The following is a 15,309-nucleotide window of genomic DNA, read 5'->3' as shown; positions in this document are numbered from 1 at the left end:
GGATGTTTGGTTCTGGATGTGTGGTTCTGGATGTGTGGTTCTGGATGTGTGGTTCTGGATGTGTGGTTCTGGATGTGTGGTTCTGGATGTTTGGTTCTGGATGTGTGGTTCTGGATGTGTGGTTCTGGATGTGTAGTTCTGGATGTGTGGTTCTGGATGTGTGGTTCTGGATGTGTAGTTCTGGATGTGTGCTGCTGGATGTGTGGTTCTGGATGTGTGGTTCTGGATGTGTGGTTCTTGATGTGTGCTGCTGGATGTGTGGTTCTGGATGTGTGGTTCTGGATGTGTGCTGCTGGATGTGTGGTTCTGGATGTGTAGTTCTGGATGTGTGCTGCTGGATGTGTGCTGCTGGATGTGTGGTTCTGGATGTGTGGTTCTGGATGTTTGCTGCTGGATGTGTGGTTCTGGATGTGTGGTTCTGGATGTGTGGTTCTGGATGTGTGCTGCTGGATGTGTGCTGCTGGATGTGTGTTTCTGGATGTGTGGTTCTGGATGTGTAGTTCTCACCGATTCAAGCTCAGGAGGAAAATATCATGGAAACACAGTTTGTATTTCTGTGTTTAGTGTTTATCCTGGCTCACCGTTTAATAATAATAATAATAATACATTTAATTTAGAGGCGCCTTTCAAGACACCCAAGGTCACCTTACAGAGCATATAGTCATCATTCAAAACTATGTAAAACAGACTAGGAATAAAAGGAAAACAGAGGTTAAACATGAAGAATAATATTAATTAATAACACTCAAAGACGCCTAAAGTGAAGGGGGGACCTCACTAACCACCACCAATATGTAGCACCCACTTGGGTGCTCTGTTCTGTGTTTAGACGCAGAACAGAGGCTGCTTACATGACAGTATAATCTTATAAAGCCAGAGAATAAACCTCGGCAAATATCATATAAGCGTCTTAGAGTACCAGATTAAGCGCTATATAAATTTCATTTATTATTATTATTATTATTATATTGCTGGACAAAACTTTACGAGTAAAAGAGCTCAGAGGTCAATGTTATGATCTAGGCCTACTTGATGTACTTATGGCAAATGTATGTAATTACATTGTTGTTAACCATGCAACTACAATATGGATTTGGGTCGTGATGATCAATATTTGAATGTTACATGATTTACGGGCCAATATGTAATTGATTTATAAGACTGCTGTCAGTTCACACACTGCCTGCCACTGCTATTGTGTAGTTAATTTATCATTGTGAGGATGGCTCATTTTTCATGCGTTGATATTGTATTATTGCTATTATTGGAATCCTTATTCTTGATATTATTAGTTATGACTGACTGTAGGATTAATTGAAAACATGTAGACACTGGTTTATATTTTTTAAGTTGTGATATTGTTTTAAGTACGCCTAGGATCATTATTATTGAAGGGAGGGCTGTGATCTTTACAAAAAGCTTTTGTTTTTTTTGTCTTGTTTAAAAATAACCGACATGATTAGCATAGAAAATATACAGATGGTACATGATAGCGAGCAGGGGTTTCACTGATCCTGAACAGCCTTTATTGCTGTCGCCATCGAGGAAACATAAAAGCTAATGAGTAATTTCTATACAAATCCTCCATGTTCCCTACATGTCGCACTCTGTTTGCTTAAAAGGACGGCTTGATGTGTTCCCATTTTTGTTGGTTGACCGTTGAAGATATGATTGATAGAAATACAGACCCCCCAATAGGGCCTAGTCATTCACAACATCTCTGATTTATCTCAGTGCCGCTGTATTATAGGCCTATTCAGACATGTTGGTTTTCTGGATATGATGTGAATGACGCCCTCTAGTGGCCATTTTCGACCTAGACGTAAACCAAAATATTGCAGGATGATGGTCTGTGTGCGTGTGTGCGTGTTTCCGCGTGTGCACGCGCGCGAGCGCGCGTGTGTGTCTTTGATTGCAATTTGCAATATCTGGACATTTGTTGGGCAGTGAAAACAACCCAAATACAACAAAAACTAATCTAAATAATTTTGTTTACATAGCTTTGTTTTAGACACACGACATTCTGAATAATTGTCATAGATGCCTTAAATCTCTTAATCCACCTACCAATATATCAATAAACTCTCTACTCTCTGAACACTCTCTACCCTCAAGTGAGGGTGGCACTTCACCATTAAAATATTACAGGTCACATTGAACTGAATCCCTGAGCCCCAGTAGGCATGAAGCAGCAATCAAGTGTTTGGGTCTTAACGACACCTAATAAATAGGACCATGTCTTCCGTGTGTCTATCTACATCCTTCAGGATGGCCGGCCGATCTTTAGACATCAATCCGGCCTGCTGTCATCCAAGCCCAGCTAAATTAAATCAATGTCTGAAACCAGAGCCAAAGTCTCAACTGCCACAACAGAAATAGCAAATCTAGTTTTGCCGTCTGCTAACGATGTTAGCCCGTTCCCTAAATGGGCCCGCACCGTCGTAAAAAGAGTAGCATAGCGAGGATATGATTACGGGCTAATCACTCCCGTCTCCATTTTCCTGTAAAACTCACTGACTGCCAGCGTGCTTTATAGGTCATCAACCCATCACCACCCTCCCCCCTCTCCCCCCACTCCCTCCTCCAACCTCGCTTTCACCGCCCTCTCCCATACCCACTACTCCACCCCCCCCCCCCCCCCCCCCCCCCCCCGCTACTGATTTAGTTCTCCTAAGTATCATGTTATTCTTTGTAATTAAAATTTCCAAGGTGAACGCAAGGAGAACCGGAAACCACATTTATTGACCGTGGGGGAGATTCGTCCCGATCACTGAATAGGTGTCATTTGAGCCCTTCCTTTCAATTTCCGCAGGCAGACGAGAAGACAGGCGCGTTGTAAATCACGTGCGCTTGCGTTTTTAATCCCACCGCCCGGTTCCCAGGAATCAATGCGACCACAGACTTTCCACAACGAGGCGATTCCGATAACTGTTACCGTCTCCTGTGCATTTTAATTAGAAAACCTAAGAAACGTAGAAGAATATGAACGCATGAATGTCTCTTTATTGTTTAAAATGCTTGATTTCAGGGAGATATGTGAGTAACCGTCCCCGTCTTGTGTCTGGTCCACTGTGCCCCTCCAGGATCCAGCGGGCTGTACTTCCCTCAGAGCGATTACTTTGAGACCGTGTACGTGGGCCAGCCCGCGGGGACACCCGTGCTGCAGGTGATCTCCATGCTGGACAACAGCAATGAGCGGCCTCACTTCTACCTGTGCTTCTCGTCCACGGGAGCGCCCCCGTACCTCCGCTGGTTCCACCTGGACGTCCACACGGGCGTGCTCCACCTCAACAAGAGCCTGGAGGAGAGCGACTTCGCCCTGCTACTAGGGATGGGCCGGTCGCGAACGATTCGTTCACAGCGAACGAATCCCGAAGGTGAACGACGAGAACTGATTCCCGAAACAAGAGAGCTGGTTCTTCGATTCTTTTTTTTATTTTTAACATAAAACAAAAATATGGTCAAGTAAATAAAATATACAAACGAACAGAGCTCCGTCTCCCCGCAACATTATATTGATTGAGTCTAAGATTCAGAAGATTCAGCCAATGAGAGTGCTACAGCAGGTAGCAATCGCGTTGCCATGGCCCATGGGTAAACGAATGACAAGGCACCGCCACACAAGTTAACTAACGATCGCTGTAGGCTCCAATATCATTGTTCTACAACACAGTTGCATGCTTTAATAAAGTATGGTTTTACCTGCCATGGAAATAGTCGAACTGCGTTGTATAGGCCAATGCTACAGAAATTCCTTTTTTTGTTCTCCAAGCGCACCTTGACTGAAAAACCTTTTTTCAGTTTTATTCCCCGTTGTTTCTACCGCGCGGTTCGGTGCGGCTTGGCGCAGCTCAATTACGGCTGGCGTTTCGACCGCCAACAGTACCCTTATGGTAGGGCAGGCTGTGACAAAGCCTTAATTGGCGGGCATACCCAATACTAATAAGCAAAGGGGTGGGGGGGGGGGGGGGGGGGCAGACACCTGTGAGATTCTCTGTCAAATGACGTAATCTGACTTAACGAACAAATCAAACAAACGAATCAAACAAACGAATCGTGATGGTGAACGGAACTGAAAGAACTGATTCCCGGAAAAGAATGGTTTTGCCCATCCCTGCCCGCTACGTGAGTGACGGGACGCCTTCCCTCTGTCCGTCTGCACGTGTATGTCTGTGTCTGCACTTAGTAATCTGTACTGCACAGCCTTTGTTTTTTAAGGGCCTTCATAAGATAAAGTCAACTTGAAGCTTTGAATATACTCCACTATTGCAGTGAAGAGTCTTTCATGCCCAAAGGAAGGGTAAATTCTATTTATTTCGTTCTCCATTTTTATTAGTGTGTCCCTACCAGTCCTCGCTTGTATGTCACGTCTGAATGTCTGGCGGCCGAGACGCTAATGTAATTGCATAAAGGCGGAGGAAACTGCCGAGTCATCGAGGAGAGCTCTGTCCAAGATTAAAACGAGGGGCTCGCTATTGCCCTGGTTGTTTCATTTATGCCTTCATTTATTTCTTTATTCCTTCATTCCTTTATCAGGTAAGAGGCCGGTGACCGTGAGGAAGCTGCTGCTGACCGCCATGGTGCTGAACCGCGCCAACTCCAGGACCCAGTGTGGGCGCCAGCATGCCCGCCTCTCCTTGACGTTCGTCAACGAAACCGTGCCCCCGTGCGGCGGCGACCACGGCCTGCAGCAGCTGTGCTTCCCGTCGCGGGCGCCCCCCACCCCGCACATCATGGAGAACCGGCTGGCCGGGCCGGTGCAGCAGCTCAGACGCCTCCCGCTGCTCAACATGTGCCCCAGCTACAACGTCTCCTACAGCGTGGAGTCAGGTCAGCACACCGGGGGGGGTGGTGCCCAGACCACCGCTCAGGAGACCTGGCTCTGGTTGGGGGGGGGGGGGGGGGGGGGGCAAGGATGGGAACCAGAGTCTTGTTAACGTAAGATAAGACAAGATGTTCTTTATTATTAATACCAGGCGGGGAACCAGCATGTCCCGGCAGAAGTACTGGGACAGTCATCGTAAAACTATTTAAAAAGAAAGAAAGTGAAAAAGAAATGTTTGAACAAGAATATGCAATGAACACAAAAACAAAGAACGATCAAGAATAAGCAACCAACACAGGAGCTAGTTAGAACGTTATCAAACTCGCCATTATAAACATATACTGTGTATATATATCTATGTTTAGTATATGCATCACGTGAACCTCCTAAGATGGCGCAATTTGATTGGTTCGCTATCTCGGGATATTGGGCAATATCCCGTGATTGAGATCTCAAACTCGGGATATTGGGGGAAGGCCATGACGGTCGACTCGTCACGCTAATAAAAACAAATAAATCCCGGCAAAATGTGTTATCTTGCTTATCTTTGGAGTGTTCACGTGTAGTATATACTTAAACACTTATTCACCTCAGGCTCCGTGAATATTCACTTATGATTGTTAAATATCTCAACGAGTGCGCTGTGTCTCTGTGTCGGCCGTCCCTCCCGGCCGCAGACGTCCCCGTGCCGTTCACGGTGAACGAGAGGACCAGCGAGCTGGAGGTGACGGCGCCTCTGGACCGGGACGAGGTCGAGCTGTACCGGTTGGTGCTGGTCTGCAGCGTGCTCACCGGCGAGACCCTCACCAAGTACGAGACCTCGCTGGAGGTCAGCGTGTTCGATGAGGACGACAACGCGCCGTTCCTCAACGGGAACGACTCCGTAGAGGTGGTCGTCGAGTACAACCGCGACAAGGTAGGGAGGCCCCCAGACTCTGACCCATTGAGACGCACGCACACACACACACACACACACACACACGCACACGCACACGCACACGCAAACACACCTACCTACCTCATCTCCCCACACATTGTCTTTTATTGCACTTTTTGCACTACATATTTATCGTATTAGTATATTTATTAGAATGTGGGCCTTTTTACTCTGTGGACTGTTTTAATATGTGTCTAATATTATGTGCTATTTTTATTGTAAATATCGACTGAGTGAACCGCACAAGAATTCCTATCCCCCTGTGCACCTGTACTTGGACAAATGGCAAAATGAACTGAACTGAACTGAACTGAACTGAACTGAACTGAACTGAACTGAACTGAACAGAGTGCAAACCGCTCTCGATGCAGTTACAAAAACGTAATGCGTTGGAAGTCTCAAAATGGCTGTGGTTCCTCTATGTTTTTACCCAGCATGCCTTATTGTGTCTCGTTTGTCTCCAGGGAGCTCTGCTCGCCACCCACTCTGTCTTTGACCGAGACATAACGCCCAAGTACCCCAAGGAACCCAGGCAGAACCGATACGTGGGCACCATGCTGACCATCGACCAGTGGACCAACGAAACCTTCACCGTTACAAGCACCTTCAAGGAGGATAAGTCTTTGTTCGGCAACATCCGAGGGACCGTCTTTGAGTACAGTACGTAAATTTAAAACCCCACCATAGTACAATAATATTTAGAAAGGATTTTGACATCATCATCGTTCCCCCTTGTATCGTAGCGCTCGCCCTGAAGAGGAACCTGTACGTGACGGAGAACCGCACGGTGCAGGTGGACTACCTGGTCAACGACACCACCTACCCCGGGCCCGAGGGCTCGGTGTTGCTGCGCTACAACATCACCATCCTGCCCGTCCCCATCAGCTTCAACAACACCACCTACCAGTTCACCGTGAGCCGCCGGGCCTCCACCTACGCCCTGGTAGCTACCCTGCCCTCCAGCCACCCCCTGGGACCCCGCGCATGCCTCCACGCGATTGAAACAACTCACGACAAATTCACGCTAGCACACACACACACACACACACACACACACACACACACGGGACGCTCTCTGTCTGAGTATCTAGCGCTTAAGCTATCCTTCCCCCCCCCCCCCCCCCCCCCCCCCTGTGTCTCCCCAGGTGGGCCGGGTGTGTGTGGAGAACTGCCTGCGGTTCCAGGGCATCGGCGTGGCGTACCGGCTGGAGGTGGCCGACCGTAACGCGACGGCAGAGGCGCTGGCGTGCCACGCCGCCCTGGACGTCACCCAGAGCCTGCGGGACATGACGGGGGTGCTGTACGTCAACGCCTCGGCGGCGCTCCGCAGGGCAGAGTGCCGGGACCTCCAGTACGTGGTGACGGCGCAGGAGGAGGGCGGCCCGCTGCAGGCCAGCACGCAGATCCTCCTGGTGCTGGAGGGGGAAGGTAGGGGGGGGACGGGGGGGGGGGAGACGGGGGCCGGCCCGGGAGGCAAGGGGGGGTGGGTGTGCGCGCGCGCGTGTGTGTGTGTGTGTATTTGTGTGACTGTGTGTGTGTGTGTGTGTGTGTGTGTGTGTGTGTGTGTGTGTGTGTGTGTGTGTCTTTGGGAGAGAATGGTGTGTGTGTGTGTGTGTGTGTGTGTTTGTGTGTGTGTGTGTGTGTGAGATTGTCTAAAGTGAGTGTGTGTGTGTGTGTGTGTGTGTATGTTTATGTGTGTGTATTTGTGTGTGTTTGTGTGTGTGTGTGTTTGTGTGAGATTGTCTGAAGTGTGTGTGTGTGTTTGTGTGTGAGATTGTCAGAAGTGTGTCTGTGTCTGTGTGTGTGTGTGTGTGTGTGTGTGTGTATAGAAGTGAACGGTGTGTGTGTGTGTGTGTGTGTGTGCGTGTGTGCGTGTGTGCGTGCGTGCGTGCGTGCGTGTCCACAAATATGTGCGTGTGCACGCGTGTGACTCTATGTGTGCGTGAGCGCATGTCAGCAGCTGTGTGTGTGTGCAATGCACGTGTGAATGCACATCCTTAATAACACCTTTGCTCAATTTGAAGCTGCTACTGTAATCAACGTCCCCCGTGCATCAGTGGTTAGCCTGCGTCGGGGAGAGGCGGACCGCTCCATGCTAACGTCTGTGTCTCCGCGTTGGGCTCCGCAGCAGGCAGGGCGGGACGGCAGGAACAGCGGGCCCTCTCCTGTAGTGAGAGCAGACAGAGGCTAGACTGTGAGATCACCAGCGGCCTCGGGGCCACCAACGGGAGGTGCCAATGGAGACAAGGCACTGAGAAAGGTACGTTGATGTAGCTCGAGCCTCAGGCCAGGGGAACATGCTAAATATTAACCAATTGATTAACTATTTTGTTAAATATTTACTAGTTTGTTTCTGTGTGCTTGTGTGTTTGTTTGTGTGTGTGTGTATGTGTGTGTGTGTGTGTGTGTGTGTGTGTGTGTGTGTGTGTGTGTGTGTGTGTGTGTGTGTGTGTGTGTGTGTGTGTGTGTGTGTGTGTGTGTGTGTGTGTGTGTGTGTGTCCGGGCTTGATTGCAAGTGCGGGTTTGCATGTGTGTTTCTTGGAGAGCATTGATCATGTTGCTCTTTGTTATATTTACTCTATTACTCTATGACAGTTGACCAATAGAACTCAATAAAATACTGAGTTGAATAGAGTGAACATTGTGAATACTGTTGATTAAAAGTATGCTCAATACTGCTTTTAATGAATGGTCAAATGTTTGCTTTGCTTGGAGCAGCTTCAGTTTTTGAAACAAGGCGAATGATCGGGCTGCGTACGCTTGAGTTATTCTACGGTTGAAAAGGTTATACTTGTATTTGGTCCATCTCCTTTTGTACTCTTTAATTAACCATGCCCTGTCATGTTTGTTTTTCCATTGAGCAAATCTCCTACACAAACCTGCATTTACGGGTTGGGATTTTACTGCTACTTGTATCTGAATCTGCGCTGACTCGTTCTGTGTATTTATATTCCAGGAATATCTGAGTATTATTCCACCTGTTCCCCGGACCTCCGAACCTGTCCAGACGGCTTCTGCGATGCGGTGGAAAGCAAAGACATGTCGATTTGTCCCCAAGATTGTACAAGTGAGTAAAGTACAACTTTCTTTTTTTATTCTTATTTTAAATGACTCACCGTCATTTAAATGAGTCACTAGTCTTGCCTAGCGCTGGTTATGTTCGCCGTGTTTCATCTGTGTTTTGTTTGTGTCTTCAGCAGAAGCAGTGATCGGGGGTCACGTGAAAGGCCTGATGTTCGGGATCAAGGCCGGCTACGGGACATGCTACTGCTTCGCAGAGCGGTGCTTCTGTGAGAAGGACGACATTGAGGGTAAATCGAAGTCTCAGTCATACAAAAATAACACACTGAATGTGGAATGCCGTCTTCCTGTGCGGCTTCTCCAGACAGGAAGCTGTCTTCCTTGGGGTTTAGCTTTCCGTACTCCCTAGTCGCACCCTGTAATGTGTACATTCCCGACGAACACAACACCTCCAACCAGTTTATTAGGAAGCGTACGCCGTACTTTGAACCAGTACCTTGGCCGCTGGGATGGCCGATTCAAATAACCCTTCCTCGATCCTCATCCGATCCAGAGGCGATATGCGACGAGATGTGCAAGACGGTCATCGCCACAGCGGTGCTGCTGTCCTTCATCGTCTCCATCCTGCTGTCCTCCTACTGCGTCCACCGCTACAACAAGAGCTCCCCCAAGCCCCCCATCGCCTCGGCCGAGATGACCTTCCGCCGGCCCGCCCAGGCCTACCCCATCAGCTACTCCGCTAACAACGTGCGCCGCGGCTCCCTGGACTCCATGGAGAACCAAGTGGCCATCGACAACTTCAAAATACCCGTACGTCACTTCGGTCAATGTAGCATTAGCAGCTAGGGATGGTCCTATCGTATTAAGTTAGCTGCTACAACTGGTCCTAATCCATTAGCAGCTTAGGCAAGTCCCAGTTAATTGGCTGTTCAGGCTAGTCCTAATCCATTAGCTGCTTATGCTAGTCGTAGTTCATTAGCTGCTAAAGCTAGTCTAAATCCATTGGGCTCTAATGTGAGTCCTAGTCCATTATCTTCTAAAACTAGTCCTAATCCATTAGCTTCTTAGGCTAGTCCCAGTTAATTGGCTGTTCAAGCTAGTCTTAATCCATTACCTGCTTAGGCTAGACGTAGTTCAATAGCTGCTAAGGCTATTCCAAATCCATTGGCCTCTCAGGCTTATTCCTAATCCATTCGCTGCTGAGGCTTGTCCTGAATTATTGCGCCTCAGACCATAACTGTTTTTCTATTAACAGGAGGATCCAAAGTGGGAGTTTCCTCGTAAAAATCTGGTTCTTGGCAAGACCTTAGGGGAAGGGGAGTTTGGGAAGGTTGTCAAGGCAACGGCGTTCCGGCTGAAGGGGAAAGCTGGCTACACCACCGTGGCTGTGAAAATGCTTAAAGGTAAGAGAGCCCTGGACACAGTGGAGCCAGACCAGGAGTTATAGGTGATACACTTGGAAGGAAGTGCGGGAATCATAATTTATTTCAATTACCTCCCCACCCCGCGACAGACCACGCTTCACACAGCGAACTGCGTGACCTGCTGTCAGAATTCACATTGCTGAAGCAAGTCAACCACCCGCACGTGATCAAGATGTACGGAGCCTGTAGTCAGGACGGTAAGGCCTCCTCCGTTACACAGTCCCCTGTTCAAGACCGTACAAATCTGACGACAACAATAATTTTTTCCTACAACTATTCCTACGGAACATAATCAACACTGCTGCATCGCCTTTGTCCCCCTTTATTTATTTATTGTAAAGATTACTTATTTTATTTCCCTAATTTTATCCTTGTTGCTCTGTGCGTCGGAGACAACCGCAATTTTGATTGCTCCGTTTGTCCGGCACATATTTTGGAATTGACAATAAATCGGGCTTTGACTCTGGCGTTGGCTGTCTTGTCACAGGTCCCTTATACCTGATCGTGGAGTACGCCAAGTATGGATCCCTCCGCAACTTCCTGCGGGAAAGCCGCAAGGTGGGGCCGAGCTACATGAGCGGCGAGCGCAACTCCAGCTATCTGGAGAACCCTGATGAGAGGGCTCTCACCATGGGGGACCTCATCTCCTTCGTCTGGCAGATATCCAGGGGCATGCAGTATCTGGCGGAAATGAAGGTACTTCCTAGCCTGGCCTCTTGAGCTGAAGAAAATGACAGCAGCTTCCCCAGACCCAGCTTTCCACTAGACCCGTTCCTCACGCCTCTTGAGCTGAAGAAAATGACAGCAGCTTCCGCGGACCAAGCTCAATCGTAGATTGAGCTTGGTCCGCGGAAGCTGCTGTCATTTTCTTCTGCTCAAGAGGCGTGAGCAACGGGTCTAGTTCAAATGACTCTGTACGCAATTGGCTGCTTGTCGTCGTTGTGTTAAACCAGCCAATAGCGCGCCAGGGGTGGGTGAAGCCAGCTTGGTGATTGGCTCCCGCAAAAACATATCGGAAGCAGAGAGAAATGTATTGCTCTTCTCCAGACCCTTCTGCAGGGCGAATTCAAATCGCCGGCAGAATGGGCGGGGCTACCCAGTCTAGGTATTTCCCCTTCCAGAGGAATCGCTGTCGTTTCGGTGCTCCTCAATGAGATAGATAGCGGCCGGTCTTGGCTTGAAAGACAGCAGCTCGACAGCTTTGGTGTTTGTTAGTGGGTTTAGATCTAATTATTCAAGCAAAATGCATTCGATTTGTCCCTGTGAGATCTCTGTTACTGTATGTGAAGCATCACTAGATTGTCAGTGATATAATAACATTTGTATTTGCTCGATTTTGTTCCGCCAGTTGCTTACAGCTAATGCTAGCATTTGTTTTGCTGGTCAGCTCGTTCACAGAGACCTCGCCGCGCGCAACGTCCTGGTAGCCGAGGGCCGCAAGATGAAGATCTCTGACTTTGGCCTCTCCAGAGACGTCTACGAAGAAGACTCCTACGTGAAGAGGAGCAAGGTGAGATGCCGGCCAGAGATAGGCTCTATATAGCTACATAGACCAAATCTAGAATCTCAGTATCCCCCTACCACTGTGCCCTCTCTTCCAGGCTCTATATAGCTACATAGACCAAATCTAGAATCTCAGTATCCACCTACCACTGTGCCCTCTCTTCCAGGCTCTATAGAGCTATATCGACCAAATCTAGAATCTCAGTATCCCCCTACCACTGTGCCCTCTCTTCCAGGGTCGTATTCCGGTCAAATGGATGGCGATAGAGTCCTTGTTCGATCACATCTACACAACACAAAGCGACGTGTGAGTACCCAAGTGGTTCTTTGTGGTGTACTGGATTACTTTAATCACAGGTTGTGTAGAATGAATACCATGGTTTACTAATCGTGTCCTCTCTTGTTAGCTGGTCTTTCGGGGTACTGTTGTGGGAAACCGTGACCCTGGGGGGCAACCCATACCCGGGCATCGCTCCCGAACGCCTCTTCAACCTGCTGAAGACAGGCTACCGAATGGAGAAACCAGAAAACTGCTCGGATGAAATGTGAGCTCCACCTCAACTCTCTGTTTTTATACTAGTCTCTCGTGTGCAACGAAACACTTATAATAACTAATGCTTAAAGCAAAACGGATTTGGGGCTGCTTCCCAGCGTGGAAAATGTCTACGTTGAAGGGTCCATATGAAACTAAAGGTTCTGCTTGTTATTTCTGCAGGTATAATCTCATGCTCCGCTGCTGGAAGCAAGAATCTGACAAGAGGCCCACTTTCATAGATATCAGCAAAGAACTGGAAAAAATGATGGTGAAAAGTCGGGTATGAGTGTATTAATACTTTATTATTCGCCCTGTGGTACAATGAGCTTAATACACAATCTTCATTTATCTTAGCATATAACTGTATACTCACCAAACCTTTCCCTGTTTAAACTTCCGTTGTTCATGTCCAATGCCATCAGTACATTTTTGTAAAATGCAAAATTTGAAAAGAAATGTCAAAGCCACAAAGACACAATCAGCCAATGGCATAGCACACAAAACACGCCTCAAGTATTCTATTTTGGTCTGAGTATGCTTCTTAATACACGCCATTAGACGACATATAAGCCTCAGTCAGATCCATATCTGTCCAAGCCGGTGTGTGCGTGAAAGGATTAAGTGTGTGATTAAGGTTGTGTGTGTGTGCGTGTGCGTGCGTGTGTTGTCCTCGCTGACTAACGAGCCTAATCAGGTGTTCCTCCCTCGCCAGGATTACCTGGACCTGGCGGCGTCCACGCCGGCCGACGCCCTCCTGTACGACGACGCCCTCTCCGAAGAGGACACGCCTCTAGTGGACTGTAATAACGCCCCCCTCCCTCGCGCCCTCCCCTCCACATGGATTGAGAACAAGCTCTATGGTAGAATCTCCCATGCATTTACTCGATTTTAGAGCGCACACGCTCTCTTGTTTCTGGCAAGTTGTGGTTGGCTTTCCGTAGTCAAAGTGCGTGTGACTGTGACCTTATTAGGCATGCCTCTTTTCTCTGACACTGCCCGTCGTAGCTCCCATTTCATCGTGAATGAGAGACTCAGTGGAAAAGATCTTGTGTCTTGACTGTTTGTTTGTCTGTTTGTTTTTTTTCTTCCTTTGGACCTGCTTCCAATGTACATGAAACCCGACCAAAGAAATTTAACATTTTGTATATATTCCCATAATATTAATTTATACGCCCCTGGCCGGCTAATCTTCATGTTTCGACGTCATTCATTTGTAGATATTCTCTTTCACATTCCATGTCACTACATTTGCATCATTTCACTCACTACTCTTTTTGTGTTTGATGAAAATGTATGTAACATTTGAAACAGGTCCTCGTCAAATCAATCTCTTTGTGGTTTGGATTCCAAACTGTCATAAATTTCCTACATTTCCAATGTACATAGGCTATTTACCTCTTATTCTGAGTGTCAAACAAATAAACAGTAAGGCTTTTAAACTTAGCTCGAGTTAGGGGAAAAAAAGGTTTCCCTTAGTCATTTCCCCAAATTGATGACAATCTAAGGTTGATCAAAAAACAGCAACATTATTAAGCAATAATAAACCTGTTAACAACTCTGAGCTGTGGATATTTCTTCGTAATACTTACAGTTAGACAGCTATTTTGTATAATAAGACCTCAAGCAGCATCTAAAAGATTGGGTTGGTCAACAAGCATCCATAATGCTCCAATAGTAATGCATATCTTGTGTTCATTCTTCATTTGCAAGCAAACACATTCATTTCAATTCAGCGAATGCCACCTGCTCAGAGGTTTAAGACTTTTGTTTAAAACGTAAAAAATGCCAGAGTTTAATTTGAGAGCCTTACTGTCTTGTCCTCTGTGTTTCTTTCACTGAGTGCAGAAAAATGATATGTTCTCATTTTTAGGCATGTCATACCCCAACTGGCCTGAGAAGAGCCCGGTACCACTCAACAGACATGATGCCACTAACCCTGTCTTTACAAGATATGCCAATGATAGTGTTTATGCAAACTGGATGGCTTTGCCTTCACCCGCAAAAAACGTGGACAAGCTCGATAGCTAAGGATAACCATTGATGTAGACGATCTTCCTAATTCGTAGATGTGTATATTTCTATAAAAGAAAGGAAAAAGTGTACATATACAATCTGATTATAAAGTTGGTTCCCTTTTTTTTCTGTCGCACGGGTAGTCAAAGTTTAAAAACCAGAGTCTTTCTCGCTGCCAAATAGCTGGAAGAAATGAGAAAATAAAACATAGACCATGCTTCTCGCAGTTCATTGGTATGTTAATCATTACCTCAAGGTCATGTTGGCCAAACTGTATCATTGCATGACTACTGTACCAGGTTGTATGTCAATGTTAATGTCTTTCAAGTGCCTGTGCTGCTTCTACAATAGCCTCTGATTATTAGTGTGTACAACTGTGAGGATGTTGTTCCAAACCTGGAATTAAAGGGGCCATCTTTACCATCACCTGTTGTAGGACTCTGGAAGCTGGACTAAAAGAGAACTGGGAACTTGTTTGGGCAAATGTAAAGTTTCTACTAAAAGGGAAGAGGTTCATTAAAATGCTGACACCACTTTTGGGTTACCCCACACGATATTTTGGACTATACTTGCCAAAGACAAATAATACACCAATGTTCAATAAAAGTTAGACATGTTGCTTGTTTTTCATGTTGTTTTGTTACATGAAAAATATCTAAATGTAAGTACTGCTCCAATACAAGGACATGATATATAATCTTAACTGTGGCCATGTTTTGGTACGACTTATTTTCAGATTCCTTTTAATGGCAATCATTGTGCAAAATGTATGATTATGTAAAATAATGAGTTATCATCATTATGTTATTTGATTATGTTGCAAATAAACATTACAAATGTGCAGTGTGGCATTTTCAGTGAGTCATTTTCCAGATACCATTGCAAAATTAAATGTATCCTAAATTTTGTAATTTATTGTCTAATAATATCTCTCAGCCTAATCTTTATGATATCTAGCTGTTGCAGGCTTATTGTTAATGTATACGTTGTTTTGAGGGTATAAAAACATCAACCTTCCTTATACTATGTAGAAATCAGTAAAATAATACTT

At 46.6% G+C, this 15,309-nt stretch overlaps 1 protein-coding gene across 2 annotated transcripts in view; it reads left to right on the top strand.

Moving 5' to 3' along the window:
• Positions 1 to 15,101, top strand: part of ret (ret proto-oncogene receptor tyrosine kinase) — a 23,030-nt gene extending 7,929 nt beyond the window's left edge. Inside the window, exons 2-20 of one of the 2 annotated variants that reach the window (XM_030379421.1) lie at positions 3,084 to 3,377; positions 4,537 to 4,830; positions 5,503 to 5,741; positions 6,227 to 6,422; positions 6,506 to 6,705; positions 6,908 to 7,190; positions 7,891 to 8,022; positions 8,719 to 8,829; positions 8,960 to 9,073; positions 9,337 to 9,593; positions 10,039 to 10,186; positions 10,297 to 10,404; positions 10,695 to 10,903; positions 11,595 to 11,717; positions 11,947 to 12,017; positions 12,118 to 12,255; positions 12,426 to 12,525; positions 12,958 to 13,105; positions 14,116 to 15,101. In XM_030379421.1, coding sequence (XP_030235281.1) covers positions 3,084 to 3,377; positions 4,537 to 4,830; positions 5,503 to 5,741; positions 6,227 to 6,422; positions 6,506 to 6,705; positions 6,908 to 7,190; positions 7,891 to 8,022; positions 8,719 to 8,829; positions 8,960 to 9,073; positions 9,337 to 9,593; positions 10,039 to 10,186; positions 10,297 to 10,404; positions 10,695 to 10,903; positions 11,595 to 11,717; positions 11,947 to 12,017; positions 12,118 to 12,255; positions 12,426 to 12,525; positions 12,958 to 13,105; positions 14,116 to 14,273 — 3,323 coding nt within the window. In that variant the 3' untranslated portion in view covers positions 14,274 to 15,101. Of the gene's footprint in view, positions 1 to 3,083; positions 3,378 to 4,536; positions 4,831 to 5,502; positions 5,742 to 6,226; positions 6,423 to 6,505; positions 6,706 to 6,907; positions 7,191 to 7,890; positions 8,023 to 8,718; positions 8,830 to 8,959; positions 9,074 to 9,336; positions 9,594 to 10,038; positions 10,187 to 10,296; positions 10,405 to 10,694; positions 10,904 to 11,594; positions 11,718 to 11,946; positions 12,018 to 12,117; positions 12,256 to 12,425; positions 12,526 to 12,957 lie in introns of both variants that reach the window. The other variant, XM_030379422.1, reaches the window with a different exon arrangement.
• The last annotated feature ends 208 nt before the right edge of the window (positions 15,102 to 15,309 follow it).

This window comes from Gadus morhua, chromosome 15 (assembly GCF_902167405.1).
Source record: "Gadus morhua chromosome 15, gadMor3.0, whole genome shotgun sequence".
Classification (NCBI taxonomy): Eukaryota; Metazoa; Chordata; class Actinopteri; order Gadiformes; family Gadidae; genus Gadus; species Gadus morhua.
This window is presented reverse-complemented; position numbering and strand designations above follow the sequence as displayed.